Genomic DNA, 22,954 nt, shown 5'->3' on the forward strand with positions numbered 1-22,954 from the left:
TCCATGGCTACGACAGCATGGTGGCCACGCTGGAGGAGGTGCAGCAGTGCATGGATGCCATCGACAGCAAGGCCAACCTCGTCTCCAAGATGTTGGCGGCAACCACCTTCACCGACAACTGCAACAACGCCTTCAGCGAGCGCGCCATGGAGCCCAGCTTCTCCGCCGTGCAGCGAAACGTCTGTCGCGTCCTATACTCCGACCCCAATAGCCAACAACGCATCGTGTTCATCTACCTGATCCTCCCCGGCGACGCCTTTGAGAATCGAGAGGATGGACAGCGAGAATCTCTACTAGGCAGGGCCGGAGGATCGAGACGAGTTCGTGCTCCGGTTCCTCGACGAGGCCGCCTGCACCGCCGCTGCCAGCCCGGCCGCCGCCAGCCGGCCCTGCCCCAGCCTAAGAGAGAAGAGGTGAAGAAGAAGAGAGAGAGGAGACACTTGTCCAAACTCGAAAAGAAAGGAAAGAAAAAAAATTATACCCTGACATGTGGGACCTCTCAAATGACACATCAGCAAAAACCAAATAAAAATGAATTCAATACTGTCGAGGAACCTTTTTTAAACGGTTTATAAGAGTTTAGGGTACACATTTCTAATTTTGGGATTAAGGGACCTTAGACGGACTCGATGTTAAGTTGACGGACTTGGATGAAGTTATTCCAAACCTAAATACTCTTTCTTCTTGATTTGCATGTACTATATGTCTGTTTGTTTGGACCTGTTTAAGGTCAAGGTCAATCTGCCTGATCAATAATCTCTACTGTTTGGACCTGTTTTGTTGTTTTCCTTATTCGCTTTTAGACTACTTGTTTGAGATACTGCTTATCACATTATATGATCTAGATTATTAAGCCAAATTAATAAGATATTTTATTATATAATTTAAGTATGTCATTGATGGCAAAGTTAATAATTAATTTAAAGTACTAAGGCGAGTGGGTTTATAGTCATCCATTAATATAAAAAAGCATCATTACGAGAGTTTGTCACGTTATAGTAATCTTGATTATAAATTATACTCCATCCGTTTCGCAATGTAAGTCTTTCTAGCATTGCCTAGATTCATATAAATACTAATGAATCTAGACATATATATAAAGTATATACAATCATCAATCAATGAATTTAGCCAAAACCAAAAATACATACAATATAAAACGTAGGTAGTAATAAACTATCACAATAATATATCATTTGTTTTAGATTATTTCTACAATAAAGACTACAATAATCCTAAGCTAAAACATACAAACATAAAGCTAATTTGCTAACTTTATTTTTAAAATACCTAAATTATCCCTATAATCACATAGGTAATCCACGGCGATAATCCAAATAATAATCTAAAATCAGACCTGCCCTTAGTGATGAAAACAAATAAAAAAACTAAATTGATTGCAAAACTAAGTGCTAAATTTCACAACAAAACTGTCGCCCTTTTTAATCACAGTGTTCACCACGATGAGCATGATCCAAACAAAACTAAACAATGAATTACGCCATTTCTATCATTAAAAACTGTCAAATTCTCTACTTTTTTGCAAAGGTGTGCCACCACACCATGCTCTAATCTCATCATCATCTCATGGCCCTGTTTCCTCGGAGGCATCACACTGACAGCGGGCCCATGTTTCCTCCGGTCCCACACGTCAGCCACAGCAACCGTGCCGTAACCGTATTAACCAGTTAATAACCACCACCTCCTCTCCACCATTAGCGACCGCTCAGATCAAGCGGAGGAGGGAGAGGAGAGGAGAGGAGAGGCAAAAATGGCGAAGCTGCAGGAGACGTACGCGTGCTCGCCGGCGACGGAGCGCGGCCGCGGGATCCTCCTCGGGGGGGACCCCAAGACGGAGGCGATCGCCTACTGCACGGGCCGCAGCGTCGTCATCCGCCGCCTCGACGCGCCGCTCGACGCCTGGGCCTACCCGGACCACGCCTACCCGACCACCGTCGCGCGGTTCTCCCCCAACGGCGAGTGGGTCGCCTCCGCCGACGCCTCCGGGTGCGTCCGCGTCTGGGGCCGCTACGGCGACCGCGCCCTCAAGGCCGAGTTCCGCCCCCTCTCCGGCCGCGTCGACGATCTCCGCTGGTCCCCCGATGGCCTCCGCATCGTCGTCTCCGGGGATGGCAAGGGGAAGTCCTTCGTCCGCGCGTTTGTGTAAGCCGAACACGCCCTCGATCTCTTCTTCTCTTCCATTTCGATCTCGGCTCACAATCTCACGGGAATGATTTTGGGGGTCGGGGATGCGAAACCTTCTTCCATTTTGTATTCTGTAACATCTGCGATAAGGAGATGTACATTTGCTTTCGTGATACAAGATTTGTAGCCAAGGTAATTTTGGGGTGCTTTGCAATAGGGATTATAGGATAACCTCCTGCCTTCCTCCTCTTTTACTTGGGTGGTGCGTGTAGATTAGTAGGACCACTTGCAATTGTTGTTGGCTTATCTTCAAATACTTATTATTTATCAAGTAGTAATCGATGATCACACTGATTTTTGTTGGCACTGGATGGGCATATTGTCCCTGCAATCATGATTACTGTGGGGTTCGTTTAGAAGTTTATTCCATCATGAAGTTCTTACATGTATTCTCATTTCTTCTGTTATATAATTACATTGTCCGGCTCCTCGAATCTTGTAGGTGGGACTCTGGCAGCACCGTTGGTGAATTTGATGGGCACTCAAAAAGAGTTTTGAGCTGTGACTTTAAGCCAACACGACCGTTCCGCATTGTGACATGTGGTGAAGATTTTCTAGCAAACTACTATGAAGGACCACCATTCAAATTCAAGCATTCCATAAGGTCTTAAAAAGTCAAATATTTCTGACGTTCTTAGTCTGTCACTTTCATACCTACGATAGTTGCAGTACTCTGCTTCTAAGGTTGTTTGTTTAATCTGTTGGATGTTAATGGCATAAGGAAAAGATCACTTGATATTTCTTCTGATACTACATGCATCACGTTTGCATACATGAAACTTCCATTTTCCTTGGTATATACCTTGTTTTAACAAAGAGGGACACTAATCAGAATTTCTGCTATTTTGACATCTCCGTAAAAAATACTATATGGTAACCTATTGTCCTCACAAATTTATTCTGTTTCCTCCAACCCTATCCTTATGAAACTTCTCTTATCTGAATTCTAAAGATGAATGTTCAACACTAAAAAATAATCATGTGGTTTCCATCAGTGTATCACTAATACATGTTTTGTACCCTGCATATTTCATGGTAATCCCTTCTACCTTTTATTTGTAGGCATTTATGTTTTATATTGTAATTTTGCTTTTTTTTTTCTTTCTGTCGCTTCTGAATCGTTATCTTTACAAGATTCCTTCAAATTTCAGGGATCACTCAAACTTTGTGAACTGTATCCGGTATGCTCCTGATGGGAGTAAGTTTATCAGTGTGAGTTCAGATAAGAAGGGTTTGATATATGATGGCAAAACTGGAGAAAAGATTGGAGAGTTGTCCAGCGAAGGCAGCCACACAGGGAGTATATATGCTGTTAGCTGGAGTCCGGACAGCAAACAAGTAATTTTGCATTAGTCATTTCTTATTGCTAATTATTATTGTTCTATCCATAGTTCCATACTGAAAGTTTTGAATTTCTGGTGTAGCTAAATTGTTCTAGGTGTGAAGCTCCTTCAGTAGGTGGCAGTAAAGAATAAAAGAGAAGATTCAGAAAATGCTTTCACAGCATATAATATTATTAATTATAAATAATTTACCTATATGGTTACTGGATTGTCGGCAAAGTATAAGGTTGCCGCCTAGATCCGAGAATCATCCTACCCATTAGTTGCATGGCTTATGCATTTTGTCTCTTAACGGAAAAAAATGGATTTCAGTTTTCATCCGTGCACATTTTAGCTTGCATGGAACACCGGCATATTATGGCCATGTTGACATATATTTTATGTTTAAATTCTTGTTCCAGGTAACTTCATATGTTTTTCACTATGTAATCCATTTCTAATGACGATTTCTTCATTTACCCATAATTTTAGGTTCTAACAGTTTCTGCCGATAAAACTGCCAAAGTATGGGACATACTAGAGGATGCTAGTGGGAAATTGAACAGAACTTTGGCTTGTCATGGTACAGGCGGTGTAGATGACATGCTTGTTGGTTGCCTCTGGCTGAATGATTATCTTGTGACAGTCTCTCTTGGTGGGACATTTAATGTATTCTCTGCAAGTAATCCAGACAAAGAGCCAGTAACCTTTGCAGGACATTTGAAGACTGTTAGTTCCTTGGCCTTTTGTCCACAAAGTAACCCCAAAACTATACTGTCCACAAGTTACGATGGTGTCATCATGAGATGGATACAGGGTGTTGGATATGGTGGCAGGTTGGTGCGAAAGAACAACACCCAGATTAAATGCTTTGCTGCAGCAGAAGAGGAGCTGGTCACCTCTGGATATGATAACAAGGTGAGTCAAACAATGCGTAGTATAAATGCCTAGTGTTTATCAAATATCTGTTAAAGTAATAGAATATGTATTGTTGTGTTTCTCTTGAATACACATGAATATGTACTGTTTTGCCTTCTTTGTGAACGTTTCCTCCATGGCATATAGAGGTTACAATGTGGTGAACGTTGTTTCTGAATGCTTAAATTATAGGTTTATTAAAGAAACATGTTTGAGCATTTTAGTCCCTTTTCACTCAACATATTATCCCATGTCTTACCACTATGATGGGTGGCTAATTGTGAGATCATGTGTTTATGGTCCACTTGTTATGGAAAATTGGCATGGTTTTTATTGTTGGTCCTACGGTGTATGTATTTAACTTAATTAATTTGGAATTTGCTGGATGAAAAATGCAAGTAGTTTGTATGAGATCTGCATAACTGTTTCTTCAATGCGCCAAAACAGTAACAACTTAAAAAGTCTGCAGTCTCCAATTTGCATCAAATTTCAGGAACACTTTTATACAGATGCATATACTGGTCGTGATACAGTTTGATGTACCTTACGCAATGCACAATAATTGATTCCAGAGTCCTGATATGATCAGAATACAGTGTTATTTATTGATACTTACAACATCGACCTCTCAGTTTAAGATTTAAATTGCCTTTTTTTTGTTGGTTAAACAATGGAGTTTAGTGACGAGAAACTTAATATCTTCTCGAAAGCAGGTTTTCAGAATTCCTCTAAATGGAGATCAGTGTGGAGATGCGGAATCAATGGATGTAGGAGGTCAGCCAAATGCTTTAAACCTTGCTATTCAAAAACCTGAATTTGTACTGGTCACAACAGATTCTGGGATAGTGTTGCTGGATAAGTCAAAGGTCATTTCTACAACCAAAGTTAATTATACTGTCACTTCATCTGCTGTTTCTCCTGACGGCACTGAAGCCATTGTTGGTGCACAAGATGGGAAACTGCGTGTCTATTCCATCAGTGGGGATACACTTACAGAAGAAGCAATGATTGAGAAGCACCGGGGTGCTATTACTTGCATACATTACTCGCCAGATGTTTCCATGTTTGCTTCTGCTGATGCCAACAGGGAAGCTGTTGTGTGGGATCGGTCAACTAGAGAGGTACTGCCAGTGATCAACTTTGGTCTTTTCTAGCTGTTAAGGGAATATAGACCGTTCTTTTCTTGTTTTTAGCTCAAAACTTCTCTAGCGGAGTGCTATGCATTGCAACACATTTGCTTAACCTTGAAATCACAACAGTAGCATTGTTTTTACTGGCTGTTTTCCTCAGCTTATACTTTATTCAGTGAAGGTCATGGATTTATGATACACTGCTTTAGCAATGGCATGCACATTGACTGACATCTACTATCTTGATTTGTCACCCTAACATTTTTTCTTTACTGTTGTGAAATAGAAAATGTAAATTATAAAAATAACTTGCCATTGACAGATATGTATCGTTTGTTGAAAGTTATGTTACTGAAAATATTTTCCTCAAGATTTACTGAAAATATGTTTGCTCATATTGGAGGAGAGGTGGAAGTTTGTCTGCACCTTGTATGATTTGCATTTTTGTTCTCATTTTGCCATGGCCATTGGGCTGTGACATATTCATATTACATTTCTGACCCACATTGCCCTAGCAAGCAACTTGTATGGTTAACTGAAACAACTCTGTGGATTTGTTATTATGTCTTTCTTCGGGAGGGGGGGGGGGGATGACTACTATTTTGAAGTTTGAACACTACTGTTTTCTTCAACAGGTCAAGCTGAAGAACATGCTGTTCCACTCAGCTCGGATAAACTGCCTGGCTTGGTCTCCCGACAATCGCCTGGTCGCCACAGGGTCATTGGACACATGTGCAATTGTATATGAAATAGACAAGCCGGCATCTAGCCGCATCACCATAAAAGGAGCTCATCTTGGTGGAGTTCATGGTTTAACCTTTGTCGATAATGATAGTCTGGTGACTGCTGGGGAGGATGCATGCATCCGAGTTTGGAAGCTGGTGCCACAATAGATGCTCTCCCTGATGTTGCCTGTGGGTCATGTCTTCGTCATTGATTGAAATAAAACAGTGTTTGCACTTATCCCTTAGGGTGCTGCGCTTGTTTTTCTATGTTGCCAGTTGGCCTGAGCTGCATTTTCTTTTTGTTGAATTTCTGGAAGAACTTTGTTATTTCATCCCTGCATCTGATTTTGCTAGGAACTTGAGTATACAGGGATGCTGTCTTTTTCCCTTGCTCCGCTTGTAACCTGCATGGCTGTATCTGTTTGTAATTTTGACCGGTCAGCAGCATAATGCTTTCTTCTACTGCCTGTTACATGTAATGTCTTGATTCCGTTTATCTCCTTTTGTTTCTTGGAACTCTTTCGTTCCTAATGTTACCCGAGATATGAAGCAATGTATAAGCTCTAGCTGATGAAGTAGAAAAAATTCATTCTTTTTTGCATTCTTTTCTTGGTAGTGAATATAGAAATTTGCATCAGCATAATATTTGCAGGGCATACAATTCTCCCCACTGATGGGAGGGTAAAGAAAAGAACACGGTCTGGGATAATTGCTGGCTAACCTGAATATACTCTGAATTTCTGATGTAGGCGTTCTGATTATGCTCACTTTGTTTTCAAATAATTGACACCGGACACCATTCATTTTTACACTTTTACCATTTGTCTAATTCAATTGAACACAACAAAACCATGCTATAGTGGGTTACGCATGAATTCCCCAGATGAATGCTTTAAGAATTTCAGTTTTCTTGGTAAGATGGAAAATTTACTTCATATAACCATCTATGAGTAACATCACTTCTTTGCCTCTTGAGATTAAACTTAGACTGAGGTATCATAGATCTGTAAACTTATAAAATACACATTTTAGATTCTTAATCTAAATTTAATGTATATACATATTTTCGCTATTTCAGACAACCACATATCATATGCACTTTAAATCTCGAGTGGCATATTAAACTAAAAATTACAGACTTATCACTTATATACGTATTTTATAAGTTGACGGATCTAGATATTCTGATCAAAATTCAAGGATCAGTGACCGCTTCTGGAAAAATCTCAAGGAGACAAAATAATCGAACCGAAGGCTTCTACCAAACTTGGTGGAGGCCTTCCCACTCACCAGAGCCCCGAGAAAGAAGGCTGGCCCATCTAATCTAGGCCCGATGCGCACCAAAATACGGCCCACCACCGTTTCGTGTCTTACGCGATCCACACACTCTCTCTCTCAGTCTCTCTCTCTCTCTCTCTCAGTCTCTCTCTCTCTCTCTCTCTGTCTTTTTGGTGGTCTCGCCTCAGTTCGCAACTTCGCATCGCCTCCTCCTCCACGGTTCGGCTACCCTTGCCTTGCCTTCTCCCCTCTCTCTCTCTCTTCTCTCCTCTCCCCCTCCTCGTCTCGCCTAGGGCACGCGCCGCCTCAAGGCCGCCTCCGCCCCCTCCCCCTCCCCGCGCGATTCCCCCTCTCCCCGATCGCCCCCGCCCCGATCGCCCGGGGTCGCCACGCTCCCCTTCCCCTCGTCCCTCTCGGCCTCTCCCCCCATCGCCGCCGGGTCCTCCGGGGGACGCGTTGCGGCGCCGCCCGTCCCCGATCTCCCCGCTCTTGTTCGAGCGGGCGATTACTGCAGGTAGATGCGCTTGGGTTTTATTTTTCCTTCCGAGCCCTTTTTTTTTTGTTTCGTCCGGCAGCGCCTGTAGCAGTTGAGCTGATGGATGGGATGGTTATTGCGACGATTGGTCGTGCGCTGCCGCTGATGGATGGGTGCTCTGGTTTCTCTAGGCTAGATTGATGCTGCCGCGGAGACGTACAAGCGTGGTTGCTTCTGCTACGCCACTAGCTCTTGATTCCTGCGTATGCTGTTGCTTGCGTAATATTTGTTCTTCTAGTTTTGGCCGGTTTGTGGTGCTTAGGCAGCAATCGCGTCTAGGAGTTCAGATGTGCAGAGTGTGATTTTTGACGATTTGTTTCGTTAGGAATTGGGATTGGATAGTAGTAAATAGGAAACATTTTCTTAGTAGAAAACTAGATAAGATCTCCTTTGTAGGTTGCTGATTACAATCATGGGTGAACCAGTACAAACATGCACCTTCCTTTATGTTTCCTTTTCCATTCCGAGCATGAGTGTTTAGTAGTGCTCATTAATCATGCCAATATAACATGACTGTTAAGCAACAAAAATTGCTAACTTGTATGATCAATGTTGCATGTGAGATTAGTCCATTAGTTAGCTCTGTGGTTGTGCTACTGTCATTATGTTTATCCCTATATTTAAAGTTGAAGTGGATTAAATTCAGTGTCATACCTTATCAACGGTGAAGATAGATGTCATGTGTTTGATATGTTAGTAGTACTTTCTTCAGGATCTGCATCAAGTAAACAGCTACATGTTTAGAGCGGTTAGTAATGGTGAGGACATGATGTGAATCAATAGAGCGGTTAGTAATGGTGAGGACATGAGGTGAATCAAAAGATCCCAGAGAGTATGCATAGAGGCAAATTAGATACTCATATAATGCATCCGGCCTAATGTCTCGTATTTTTTCTCTGACGATTGAGAATTTTTTGGTGCAATTAATGTAATGTCACTTCTAACTGAATCCCAATTCTCTACCTTTGCACTGTATTGAAATCTTGTGCAAAAAGTTCTCGTGTACATAGGGAGTAGGGACAAGCATTTTCCTCTACTAACTGATGCTTGTCATCATGATGACAGAAACGTCTAGTTTTTTCTTGGAAATGAATTATATGTGTGTTTCTGGTTTTGCCTCACGTTTTGTTACAGAGAAGTGTCAGTCTGCTTCTTTTTCTTTGTGCTTACTGGTTGTTGCTAGTTTTGTCATCTAGACTGCTAGTGTCATGTTTTATGATTACTTAGTTAAGGCTCACACCTGCATTGTCTTTCTAATATGGAACATATTCTCTGTGCTTCAGTTAAATATAGGGTTTCAGAAATCTACCTACACAGCTTACGTCAAGCATGGACGACCTATCAAATGGCTCAGCAAATATTGATGAGAAGAATCAGGACAATGAGAGGTCTGCAGATGCTGGTGAGCCTGAAGAAGTAGCAAATATATTTATTTATAGAGACGATGTTGTCAGCTTGAAGTCAAAAGAAGATGCCCGTGGGTTGGTGATGGAGGTAGCAGGAGAATATGATTCTGAAGGTAGCATCACTGACGATGATACTGATACTGAGGAGCATGAACACAAAACTTCTCATAGGACTGAAAATGGTGATGCTGATGGTGATAATGGCAGTAATGGAGTTGATGTTGATAGCCAGAGTTCATTGCCTGACAACAAGGTTAGGGTTCTATGGATTGATGGTGTGGAGAAGACAGAAGATATTGACAGCGTGGTTGTCATGGACAGAAGTTTTCTCCATGGAGATATCGTAGCTTCTGCTTCAGATCCAACTGGTCAGATGGGACTTGTTGCTGATGTCAGCCTTGTGGTTGATTTGCAAGGGCCTCATGGAGACATAATAAAGGGTGTATCCTCTAAAGATTTGAGACGAATCAGGGAATTTAACGTAGGTGATTATGTTGTCTCCGGGGCATGGCTTGGCCGAGTTGATGAGGTGTTGGATAATGTTAATGTGTTATTTGATGACGGTTCTGTCTGTAAAGTAGCCAGGGCAGATCCTATGCGGCTAAGGCCAGCATCAGGGCCACTGAATCCAAATGCAAGCTGCCCCTTTTATCCAGGACAGCGTGTGAAGGCAGTGTCTTCATCTGTTTACAAAACATCCAGGTGGCTCAATGGACTATGGAAAGCAAGTCGTCTTGAAGGTACCGTCACAAAGGTGGAAACTGTTGCTGTTATAGTCTATTGGGTTGCATCTGCACACTTCGCAACAAATCAAGAATCTGTTCCTCCTGAAGAGCAGAACCCAAAGGATCTGACTCTTTTGTCTTGTTTTTCATATTCAAATTGGCAATTAACTGATTGGTGTCTTCCTTACCAATACACATCATCATGTACTGATGATTCTTTGATTGAAAATTCAGAAATAAAGGACTCTGATGACCCTTTAGGTCCACCATCTGATATTCCTGAAGCCAGTGATGTTAAAATGGAACTAGTGGAGAAGACGGATATGGATGAAAACCCTGCAATGATAGATGGTGATGCTTCTGCTGATGGATCAAACATGGTTCATGAAGATAACACACGCATAGCCAATGAATCAGAATCAGGCATGGGATCAGGTGTTCCAAAGGAGGGATCACAGGACAATGCAACTTACAGGAAAAAACTTAGGAAAGTTTTTGTCAAAAAGGATAAAAGAACAAGAAGAAGAGATGATAGCTTTGAAAGGGCTCTGCTTATCACAAATACATACACGAAGGTCGATGTGATCTGGCAAGATGGGACAAAAGAATGTGGAACAAGCTCCACATCGCTCATCCCAATCCACAGTCCAAATGACCATGAATTCTTCCCGGAGCAGTATGTCGTGGACAAGGTTGGTAATGATGTTGATGATTCTTCTGAAACAAAACGTGTGGGTCTTGTTAGAAGTGTTAATGCAAAGGACCGAACTGCGTCTGTATCATGGTTTAAGCCTTCATTACACCCAGAGGAGCCTAGAGAAATCGAGTGCAATGAAATTGTGAGTGCATATGAATTGGATGGCCATCCAGATTATGATTATTGCTATGGAGATGTTGTTGTTCGCTTGCCATCTGTTTCACTTCCTCTTGAATCAACCTATAGAGACAACACCATGGAACTGGATAAGAATTTGAATTCCACAGAAGCATCCGCAACCCCTGTAGCTGATGCAGAGGAACAGTTTCCACAGCAGGAGTCCAGTTTGGAATTTACTAGCCTTTCATGGGCTGGTAATATAGTTGGTTTTCAAGACGGCGATATTAAAGTCATTTGGGGCGATGGTTCAGTGTCAAAGGTGATTTCTTGACTTCTATTAGCTCTGGAAACAGCTTCTAGTGCCAAAAATAATATTTGTGCCAAAAATAACTTCATTTCCTTTTTTTTAGGTTGGACCACATGAAATATATGTTGTTGGGCGGGACGATGATGGTGCCTCACTAGATGATGGAACTGCGAGTGATGGCGCTAGCTGGGAGACTGTTGAGGACAATGAAACGGACTTGCTTGATGATTCTGCACAGGTATTATCTGCTGTCTGCATCTATTGTTGTTTGCCCAGCCATTTCTTTCCAAAGTACCTTTTAGTTTCCTATAGTTTCATCTGTTGATCGCTGCATTCTCTTTCAGGACGATTCACAAAATGTAGCTGAGAGTAACATCGAAAGGGAAAATGGTTCGTTTAGTTCCCAGGATGGAAGCTCTGTTGCAACTGGTCCACTTTCTGTTGCTTTTGGCTTTGTGACCCGTCTCGCGAGTGAACTCTTTGCTCGAGGTAAAAAGCATTTAGATGGATCAAACTCAGATGCTATGGATGAAGTTGAATCTCACCAGTCTAATGAGATTTCAGAATCGGGTGATGATATTGATAAAGCCGAGGGGGAGAACAATGTGGTAACACCAGATTGTACTGTTGTGACAACAAATGACTCTTCCGCTGGGAAGTCTGTAGATGTGGATATGGCTGAGAAGCCTGGAGATTCAGATGGCTTCAAACACTTTGATGTTCAGCAGTGTCCTCCAGACCATCATTACCTGGAAAACATGGCGCAGGTAAAATTTTATCATATCGTATATATATTATGCTGTTGCTAAATGTCCATATGTTTGTTAACATTCTCAAATTACATTTTTCGGAAGTACCGGCTTGCAAGAATGTGCTTGTACTCAGTTTTCTCTGGCTATCTTAATATTTTGTTTGTATTTTAGATTTCTTGCTTATCAGTAGCTGATAAATGCTTAAGCAGGGCACTGGTGGAAGAAAGTGGGTCAAAAAAGTACAGCAGGAATGGAGTATACTTGAGAAGAATCTACCAGGTTTGCCATGCTTTTCTGAGCTGCACCTCATTCAAATGCTAATCAAAATGTTAGAAACAGACGTGGTGTGGTCTGACTGGTGTTATTTTTACTGCAATGGTAGACTATATTTATGTCAGGGTATTTGAGGATCGTATGGACCTCATTAGAGCCGTGATTGTTGGAGCAAGTGGAACACCATACCAAGATGGCCTTTTCTTCTTTGACTTCCACCTTCCACCTGAATATCCACAAGTCCCTCCGGTAATTGACAATTGCATTGCCATAGCATCCTTCTGTTATTTTCATCTTTATTTTTCTTATTATATCTGCTGATAATTTTTTTACATTGTAAATGAGCTTTCTTTGCATTTGTTACCAAATCTGCAGTCGGCATACTACCATTCTGGAGGCTTGCGTGTAAATCCAAACCTCTATGTGGATGGGAAGGTCTGCTTGAGTCTCTTGAATACATGGACGGGCAGAGGGAATGAAGTGTGGGATCCATCATCATCCAGTATTCTCCAAGTGCTGGTTTCACTTCAGGGCTTGGTTCTAAATGAAAAGCCCTATTTTAATGAAGCTGGCTATGAGAAGCAAGTTGGTACTGTTGAAGGGGAGAAGAATGCATTGCCATATAATGAGAACACATATCTGCTGAGCTTGAAATCCATGTTGTATATCTTGAGGCGGCCTCCAATGGTAACACAGCTCTTCCCCCTTTGATAGCTATTTCATATATGTTATTTCTCAGATAATTCAATTCACCTGTATTCGTAATCTATTATTTTCCTTTTCCATCTTGAGCCTTTGTTTATCATAAACCATGATACATGCATGCTATATCGTTATGTGTTTATCTTTATGTTGATTACTTGTTTGAACGCTAAATCTTGAATCTTTACATTCATCCCATTGTTTACGCTGCTAGCCGTGATTCTGGCAGGTGTATACAATGTATGAAATTATGTTGTCATGTATAGTACTTAACTAACTCTCAATACATTAACGTACCATACAGAAGCTTACAACCTTCTACATTCTGATTGTTTAATGTACTATCCATGCAGCATTTCGAGGACTTTGTAAAAAGCCACTTCTCCAAGCGTGGCAATTACATTCTCAAAGCTTGTGATGCCTATTTACAAGGTAATGGGGTTGGGACGCTCACAGACGATGCGTGCACCACTGAGAGAAGCAAAGAGCAGTCAAGCTCGGTGGGTTTCAAGCTTGCATTAGCAAAAATTTTGCCACGGTTGATTACAGCTCTAAAGGACGCTGGAGCAAATTGCGACCAATACGAGCACCTCGGGAAAACGGAAACTGCTCAAGAAGTTGAACACTGAGTGACTTGTATTCAAATCATTTTTGATTTCAGAAAGAATGATCACCTTACCTGATGTTTTCGTATAAATGTACATTACATTTGTTTCTTGTTTCTATTTGAACATTTGGAAAATGTGGTTCCAAATGTATTCATCTCTTCTCAACTGGGAGCTGAGCTGCCCTGTACAGTTGATGTTTTTTTAAGCTTGCAGGGTTCTTTATGGCCAGGATAGTATGCCAACTCTGAACCAGGCCTAGAATTTCCAGGAATAGAGATGTGAAATCTAATGGATGGGTAATTTCTTTTACCGAGCCAACCTTGGACAAGTATGATTCACCAGACAATTACTGACATATACGCTCGTTCATCAGCGGCTAAACATGCCATAATGATGAACTGGTATCCCCTCATTTTTCAGTTTTGGTTGAATGCTAATTCGAGCGTGGGTTATAATGTACTCTACTATCACTGATTAATCGTCGTCCTCTGTAATTGACTGCCGTGGAATATTATTAAATTGTGTTTGTTGGTGAACGAATTTCTTAAGAAGTGTAGTACGTATCTTATCTGTTTGACCCTGCGACACTGATGATTTGATACAGACAAATCTGTTTGGCTACCGACTTGTGAGATTCAATCGTGCTCGCACTGTTCTGAAGAGTTCAGATTGATATGTCATGATCTAAATTAAATCATTAAATCAGGATTTCAAGGTGGCAAAGTCGTACAGAATTTACTTTCCACTTGCACAGTTTCATGGGAAAAATCCATTGAAATGTATATATTTCCAGAGCTGTCACAGATACATTGCTCCGGATTAAATAGTGGATCCATCTGATGAAGATTTAATTGGACTGGATGCGATGAACATTCATGAATCCTAGCAAATTGAAGGGTTAATCCGATGAGCAGTAGAATGGACAATTTTAGAGTCAAAACGGTAGACAGTGAACTCAGTTTGGTGGGCTTCAAGCTTGCATTAGAAATATTTTTTTGACATGGTTGATTACAGGTTTACAGGAACAAACTGATAAAATTATCCCCATGTTTAACCACTCAACATTTGTTTACTTCTCCAATTTGAACATCTATAAAATGCGGTTCCAAATGAATCCGTCTGTTGCAATCAAACTTGTTTTTTTTTAGGGAATACCAATCGAAATGGGCATTGAACTGCTCTTCTTGGTCAAGCTGCAGAAGACATGGATATGTAATCCACTAATGGATGCTAACACCACCTTTCACTTATTCTGCTGTTCACCCTTCTACAAGAAAACTCAACTGTCAATGGCCATATTTTAGTATTAGCTTGAGACAGAGATTCTCATCATCTCATCCTCATGCTTAATGATTGAAATTTTGGTTTATATACATAAAAGATATATGTAGTATTACATCTCCAGCCTCTGCCGTTAGACACCCATCCATTCTGACATGTTTAATGTCTTTTTCCCCTCACTTCCAGCTTGGATAGAATGTTTTACAATACAATATACCATTATCCTGTGTCAGCCAGAATGGACAATTTCCTGCCGGAATATCAAAAATATTTATAAATGGAAGAGTCATCTCTTGAGCCGTCATCTTTATCTATGTGTGGATGACTACTTTCTCAATCTCTCACACCCTGTGATTTTGACCTAACGTTTTTGGTCAAACTAGTCTGGATACAACCTGGCTCAAGACTTGAAGCTGCAAATGCAATGCAACTGTGCTCAGATTCTTGTCCTCAAAGGCCGAACTCTTTTACCTCTTTTTGGTTGTAACTGAAATTGTGAAACTAGGTAGGAGTACTTCAATACCAGGGGACAGAGGCTGAATCCATCCAGTTCTCTCAAACAAAACAACAGAAAAAAAAAGTTGGGTTAATTACAGGCATTAAAAGTTTTTGATAGTTAGGAGAGTCCAACAAGTAAGGCTTTGATCAACCCTAAGCAACATTTTTCTGCCTAATTTTAATTAACCTACCCCAGCACAGGCCTGTCCGGCCGGCTACAAATGGAGAAGATGAGATGAGTCGGAGCATCAAAAGTGTGCTCTCCATCTTTCTCTTTGGAAGAAGAAGAAAGATGGTCAATCAAATGACCTAACAAGTTACTAGTAGAATTGAATTCATCAAACAGATCTTTACTGTACCGGATAGGTTTCAACGACAATTGAACATCATATGGAAAGCTAGATGAACAAGTAATTGCCTTTCAGACTTTCTTTTGCTACTACTAGCAGCATGCATACAAATATATAATATTCACCCGGTTTCAACATTAGTAGCTATACCAAATACTAGATTTCATTGAAATTCTACAACAATATTTATTCAGAGTTAGCTGGCGTCAGAAACGTCGGTCCATTGCATTTGCGTGAGCTTAACTGATCGATCGTGGCGACGCGTTTCATGGCGATTTCAGAGTCAAAAAGAGAGACGGCTCACAACTCACAAGCTACTCCTGAATGCTACCAATTGCATAATGCCGACAAGACGTTCTGTTAGGGCATCTTCTACTCGCTCAGCATCATGTCGTCAAATCTGACGTTGTTGCATCTGTCGATTGATCACAATCAAATCCACAGATTTCTCTCTGGTGTTCATTCCGTCTCTTCAATCTTATCTGACTGACGGTGAATGATGCTGAGATAGTAGCAGCACAGTACTGTAGACTTAACAACACCAAATTGGCAGTAGCTCGTCGACAGGGATGCTTAGTTACTGCTCTTTCCCATTAAGAAAACTAATCATTTTCACGAAATTTCTTTTTTTTTCCAAATAGGTGATTGTTTGTTTTTTCATGAAAAAACAAGTCATATTTGAAAATAAAAAATAATTTATAAATAAAACTTTTATACAAGTGTTTTCAGCGATCTAAAAGTCAAATATTGAAAATAAACTACGATCAAAAACTAACTTACTATAAGTGCATCGGTGAAAATTTAAAATTTTCTTATAAGTGTAAGTAGAAGAAAAAAAATAAAGTTGCAAATGTCTAGTTGGATGTAGGAGAATTCACGAGTAGATTTATCTTGAAAAGTTTTTTTTATAAATCATGTATTGCAATTTCGTCATGGTTTTAAAAATATTTTGAAATGGCATCTGATTGTGTCAAAATTACTTTCTCCGTTTCATATTACAAGACTTTTTAGCTATGCCTGTATTTATTTATTGATTAATATTATATATATATATGTTTAAATTTATTGCAACCATATGAATAGAAATCTTGTATAGTGAAACGGTAGTATATTTTAGATGCCGTGTGGATATATATCTAAAGCAACATATGTTTTCTTCACGTAAGAGTATTTACTCTTGCTATCAAAAATACGATACCTCCTTAATCTTTCAAGAACAGTAAGACTAACCTGTACTACGTGTCGATCGTCAAATTAAGACTCATGTTCCTAACAAAATACTCACACAGCTTCTAATAACAGGCATAATCCAGAATTAGTTAATTGCGTCTCACTCCATCACGCATCTCAACTTTTCTACTACATGCTGTAAAATTGTTCATGACGATCGACATGCGTATGCATGTCTACATTGTATTGATCATCGATCTAAATATATGCTTTGTGACACTAACAAGCAACGCGTCGTGCAACACGCACATACTCGCTCCGTCCCTACGCTGTTGATTCGTCTTATTCAAAAAATTACATAATTATTAATTATTTTTATTTTATTTTATTTATTGTTAAATATATTTATATATATAATTTTATATATTTTATAAAAAAATTTAAATAAAACTAATGATCAAACATATGTCAAAAATTCAATGGCCTTCGAATATTTAGGGACGGATGTCACTCAAAGCCATCTCTGCTATCTATCCGTTCGACCGATCGACGTCGAGACAAAAGGCAAACGATCGATCGATTTTGATGATCCATTAATCAACTACTAATTATCATTCTTGGCGACCCAAGTCGATTAATTATTTAATTAAGCAAAATGCAGGAGCTGCATGCATTTGGTGCTAGCTCAAGGAAGCATGGAGCCGTCATTAATTTTTTTATTGCAAAGATAACTTATAAATACTGCATATTTTGACTAGTCGATATCTTCAGATATTAGTGCCAAAAATGCCGTTCCGTCCATCCATTCTTCTTCTTGAGATTGTGCCATAAGCTTGCTTTCGTGTTCATGACTCGTTCTACATGAAGAACGCGTTTTTGACATATACTGCAAAAGGAGCATATATGTCATATCGCTGACAGAACCGATGTAGTAACTGGGAAATGGGAATCTTCCCATATATATTCTGATACACAAATTATCGTATAAACGAAAAATAATTTATAAATAAAACTTTTATACATATATTTTTAGTGATCTAAAAACCAAGTCTAAAAAATAAAATTTGGTGAAAAATTTTAATTTAATGTTAAAAGTTTAAATTTTAGCTTATAAGCAAAAGCGAAAGCGAAAAAATAAGACGTAAGCTTTTGCGTATTCATGAAACTTAATTTTTTTTCTTGAATAGATGTTGTTCTAGGTTTTGTAGGTGATGAAAAGCATGTGCCTATTAATCAAAGGATATAATCTGTTTCATCTTTCATGCCAATGAGTTCGCACTAGTTCAGAAATTTGCCATCGGTTTTATTCCTTCGTATAACAATTGATTAAATCAGTGGTTTTATAAAAAAAACAATGTCGACAAAAAGTTACTGCAACGGTGCAAATTAATTTTAGTGGCATAAAGTTGATTGTCTCTAATGAAAGCTAGCAATATTCAAGGAAACATAAACGCATGTTCCTTAAACATGAAGAAGTAGTGATTAATTAGCTCGTCTTATCGATCTCCATCCTCTCATTGCAACAGATACTCCTAAACAAAATTTGAATCTTGCTAATCCACACACACTTCTCGATCGATGATATTGGAGTCCTTGTCATCTATGACCAGTTTAGGTTGCCGGCTATAGCTCTCTTACCAACCAAGTCACGCCATTGTTAATCCTGTCTGGTTTTGGCTTTCCTGCTGCAAATAAAATAAAATACCATGGCTTCTGAACATTTTTGTGGGGCCCAACTGGCAGTCTCTGGACCCAATGGTATATATAGGGGTTCCTTGTGCAAGTCCATGCCTACCAAACCAAAAGTTGCATTTGGTTAAGTAGTGGTGCCTCCTCTCTCCAACAAAAAGCATTTCATTTCGTAGCCTAATTCACTATTATTGGTTCGTCTCATGTTGTCTTTGCTTTCGTTTTCCCATTAATTAATTTTCTCTTCGATTCATTATACACATGCATGCATGTGTGTGTTATTTGCCTCTAAATTTGTATATAGTCATAAGTTCCTTCCATTGATATTTATTTGGAGTGATGTAACCATGGTAATTTTTCTTTCAATTCGGATGTGTAGTGTATCTATGCATGGTTGATTTTTTTGAAATTGCTCAGCTTTTCCTCCCAAAGAAATCAAGGCGTGTGGTATAAGATTAATATACACTACTATCTACATACTAGTATCAAGTAGTGTATATTAATTTTAAGCCGTGATCATGCATTGACAATTATCAAATGCAATCATCATTATCCCAAAAGCATGCATGGTAGCCACTACTAATATTTGTCCGACGTGATAGATAGTGCGTTATCGCCTTGTCTAGCTAGCTGTTTGCACGCAGGCATATACATTGGCAGCAGATCGATCGATAGAACTGCACTGCATATATACACTTGGTTAATTAAGTTGTTAATCATTCATATACATACATATGTAGTTTGTGTCACGCGTGGTTTAGTTTAACAAATCGTACCAAAGTTTACATAGTGGGACCATATATTTCTTGAGATCAGATGCATGATACGGTTAGCTAGTGGAAGCTCCACATATATATACATATATAGTGCAAGCTAGCATGCATGTTGTACCACAAAAGTGCAAGGATCAATGTACATATGGAGGCACATTGTTTCCTGTCTCTTGACACACACAGCACTAGTGTCTTTGCACAATTGCACTCATATTACTATTATCTAATATTTGCATGCCCTTGTTTTTTTCTCTCTCAAGAAATTTAAAAAAAATGGAAATTTTGTAGTACTAGAACAACAAAATATGTATATTAGTCATAAAAAATAAGTACTTGAGTAAACTCAAACATTAGTTATTGTATACAATATAATAGAATCATAGTTGAACATATATTTTGGAGACCATGTTATTATCCAAATCCATAGAAATTATCGATCAGGTGGAAGTATACTTATGAAGCTTTGTCTGATGCATGCAGAGGGAAGCAGAAAGTTGTAGCAATGCAACTGGAAATGCGCACCAAAGTGATGGAGCTAGCTGTCCTCCTCTTGGTCGCCGGCGTCGCCGGCGCGACCAGGCCGCCGTCGTCGCCGCCGCCGGCGTCGGAGGAGACGCTCCAGAAGGTGGCCGGGTCGCTGGAAATGTACGTCGACGAGCTCCCTCAGATGCCCAAGATCTACGGCTTCTCCATGAGATACGGCCACCCTACGCCCGTTCGCCTCACCATCGGCATGTACCAGAAGAAATGGGTACGGAGAAAATTCAGCTGCTTTTTGATAAATTTCATTGAAATTTGGTGAAGTTTAGAGTACGTTTTGCTTGTAGAAATTCCACCGCGACCTGCCGGCGAGCACCGTGTTCGTGTTCGGGACGTCGGCGGCGACCGCCACCTTCCCCGGGCCCACCATCGAGGCGGCGCAGGGGGTCCCACTGTCAGTGACGTGGCAGAACTACCTGCCCGCGCGCCACATCCTCCCGTGGGACCCCACCGTGCCCACCGCCATCCCCCGCCGCGGCGGCGTCCCCACCGTCGTCCACCTCCACGGCGGCGCCCACCCGCCGCAGTCCGACGGCAGCGCCTTCGCCTGGTTCACCGCTGGCTTCGGCGAGAAGGGCCCCGCGTGGTCCACGCCGACGTACACCTACCCGAACGCGCAGTCCCCCGGCGTGCTCTGGTACCACGACCACGCCCTCGGCCTCACCCGCGCCAACCTCCTCGCCGGACTCCTCGGCGCCTACGTCATCCGCAACCCGGCGGTGGAGGCGCCGCTCGGCCTCCCCTGCGGCGACGAGTTCGACCGGGTGCTCATGCTCGCCGACCGGAGCTTCTACGCCGACGGCTCCATCTACATGAACTACACCGGCGACAACCCCAACATCCACCCGCAGTGGCAGCCGGAGTACTTCGGCGAGGCCATCACCGTCAACGGCAAGGCATGGCCGTTCCTCGCCGTCGCCCGCCGCCGCTACCGATTCCGCATCATCAACACCAGCAACGCGCGCTTCTTCAACCTCTCTCTCACCAACGGCCTCCCCTTCACCGTCGTCGGCTCCGACACCAACTACCTCTCCAAGCCGGCCACCGCCAGCAACATCCTCGTCTCCGTCGCCGAGACGTTCGACGTCGTCGTCGACTTCTCCGAGTCCACGACCTCCGAAGCGGAGCTGGTCAACACGGCGCCGTACCCGTACCCCGGCGGCGACGCGCCGAACGACCTCAACGGCAAGGTGATGAAGTTCTTGATCGCGCCGGCGAAGGCGAGGGACGACTCCAGGGTTCCGGCAAAGCTTCTCGACTACGTCGCCGTCGCCGAGGAAGATGCAGTGCAGAAGCGATACATCGTGATGTACGAGTACGAAGACGCCGCCACCGGCAACCCGACTCACCTGTACATCAACGGGAAGCGGCTGGAGGACCCGGCGACGGAGACGCCGCGGGCGGGGACGACGGAGGTGTGGGAGGTGATCAACCTGACGCAGGACAACCACCCGCTCCACCTCCACCTCGCGTCGTTCCAGGCGGTGCGCGTGCGCGGGCTCGTCGACATCGACGCGTTCAAGAGCTGCATGGCGCGGCTCAACGACGCGGTGAGGTGCAACGTGAGCCAGCACGCCGTCGGCGAGGAGGTGGCGGTGCCGGAGCACGAGAAGGGGTGGAAGAACGTGGTCAAGATCGCGCCGTCGCACATGACGACGATCGTGGTCAAGTTCTTCATGGTCGATTCCGGCAAGCCGTATCCGTTCGACGCCACGCCAGAGCCCGGCTACGTCTATCATTGCCACGTAAGCAGTCTCTGCCGCTTAATTATATATTAATTATTAGTAACTCTGTCCCCGTGTATATCAGAATTCATGGGTTTTCGATCGTTTGTCTTATTTAAAAATTTTATAAATTTTTTTAAAAAATAGTTATATAAAGCTCTACGTTTACCGTCTAATAGCAATAAAAATTGATAAAATATTTTTAAATAAGATGAACGATAAAACTTTAAACATAAAAAATATAAAAATACACTCACTGTGGATAGAGGGAATAACAGTTAAGAGCTGTTGTTAACAAATTATTTTTATTACTGATTGATTGATTAATTGCAGATTCTGGATCATGAGGACAACGCCATGATACGCCCGCTAAAGCTGATCAAATGAAAACATCTGTAAGGATCATGAGGGTACAAGAAGAAATCTAGTACTCCTACAAGTGTAAATGGGATATTGTACTTTGAGATTTAAATTTTATTTTTATAAATTATTTTGAGATGTTGTATCATCATAACTTATAAGCTGTAGGCCATGTGTTGTAGGTGTAGTGAGCATTTGTTAATTGTTATACGAGACAGATAAGCAAAATCAAAAACTGTCTCCTAAGTTTGTCAAAGCTCTTCTTCTTGGCCTGTATATTGTTCATGCATTCTGATAAATGCCAATAAACAAAACTTATTATTTCCATTTTCAGTTTTCCCCATTAATTTACTCCCAGTCCACTCCAGTAAACCGTTATACCCTTTTAGATAATGGATGGAAATCTGGCAATTTGGCATATCTATCCGCACACAACCAACCCTATTATCATATCGTTGTTTATATTTATAAGCTAAGATTTGAATTTTGAACCTTAAATTTAAAGTTGATTTTAGGGTTTATTATTAAAATTTATTTTTCAACCTTAGCTCTTAGATCGCTAAGAATATATAAAATTTTTATCCATAAATTATTTTTTATTTGTAAATATGTTGTTTAGTTTTTTCATGAAACACCCAAGCAATCACCTACTTTTAGAGGGAAAAAAATCATTGGGTTGCTAACTCGCTATCGCGCACTTGCTTTAAACATTTATTCACATATAACTAAATTATACTGATAAAAAAAGTTGTGCGTTTGAGTCCATAAAAAATGCGGAATCCATAAAGAGCCAAAAGAATCCAAACGGCATAATTCCATGCTAGCATTTCAGTGCTTCAGAATAAGCAGACAATTGATAGATTTAA

At 41.2% G+C, this 22,954-nt stretch overlaps 3 protein-coding genes across 4 annotated transcripts; all 3 read left to right on the plus strand.

Moving 5' to 3' along the window:
• The first annotated feature begins 1,693 nt into the window (after positions 1-1,693).
• LOC102700480 (actin-interacting protein 1-2) lies at positions 1,694-6,779 on the plus strand. The gene is made up of 6 exons (XM_040524135.1): positions 1,694-2,163; positions 2,648-2,809; positions 3,357-3,543; positions 4,020-4,445; positions 5,159-5,566; positions 6,211-6,779. Exons 1-6 carry the CDS (start codon positions 1,772-1,774, stop codon positions 6,466-6,468), a joined length of 1,833 nt encoding a protein of 610 aa, XP_040380069.1. The 5' UTR covers positions 1,694-1,771; the 3' UTR covers positions 6,469-6,779.
• Positions 6,780-7,806: 1,027 nt separating this feature from the next.
• Positions 7,807-13,868, plus strand: LOC102700744 (probable ubiquitin-conjugating enzyme E2 23). Of its 2 annotated transcripts, XM_006643641.2 has the most exons (9): positions 7,807-8,092; positions 9,397-11,380; positions 11,472-11,606; positions 11,713-11,857; positions 11,933-12,135; positions 12,330-12,399; positions 12,503-12,642; positions 12,769-13,080; positions 13,449-13,868. In XM_006643641.2, exons 2-9 carry the CDS (start codon positions 9,443-9,445, stop codon positions 13,722-13,724), a joined length of 3,219 nt encoding a protein of 1,072 aa, XP_006643704.1. In that variant the 5' UTR covers positions 7,807-8,092; positions 9,397-9,442; the 3' UTR covers positions 13,725-13,868. The 2 variants fall into 2 exon arrangements, with proteins under 2 accessions (XP_006643704.1, XP_006643703.1); XM_006643640.2 differs by having other exon boundaries at positions 11,713-12,135.
• Positions 13,869-19,878: 6,010 nt separating this feature from the next.
• Positions 19,879-22,358, plus strand: LOC102700465 (multicopper oxidase LPR1 homolog 1). Its single transcript, XM_015839772.2, has 3 exons — positions 19,879-20,215; positions 20,292-21,749; positions 22,062-22,358. Exons 1-3 carry the CDS (start codon positions 19,967-19,969, stop codon positions 22,113-22,115), a joined length of 1,761 nt encoding a protein of 586 aa, XP_015695258.2. The 5' UTR covers positions 19,879-19,966; the 3' UTR covers positions 22,116-22,358.
• Positions 22,359-22,954: the final 596 nt, after the last annotated feature.

Source organism: Oryza brachyantha, chromosome 1, assembly GCF_000231095.2.
Source record: "Oryza brachyantha chromosome 1, ObraRS2, whole genome shotgun sequence".
Lineage (NCBI taxonomy): Eukaryota > Viridiplantae > Streptophyta > Magnoliopsida > Poales > Poaceae > Oryza > Oryza brachyantha.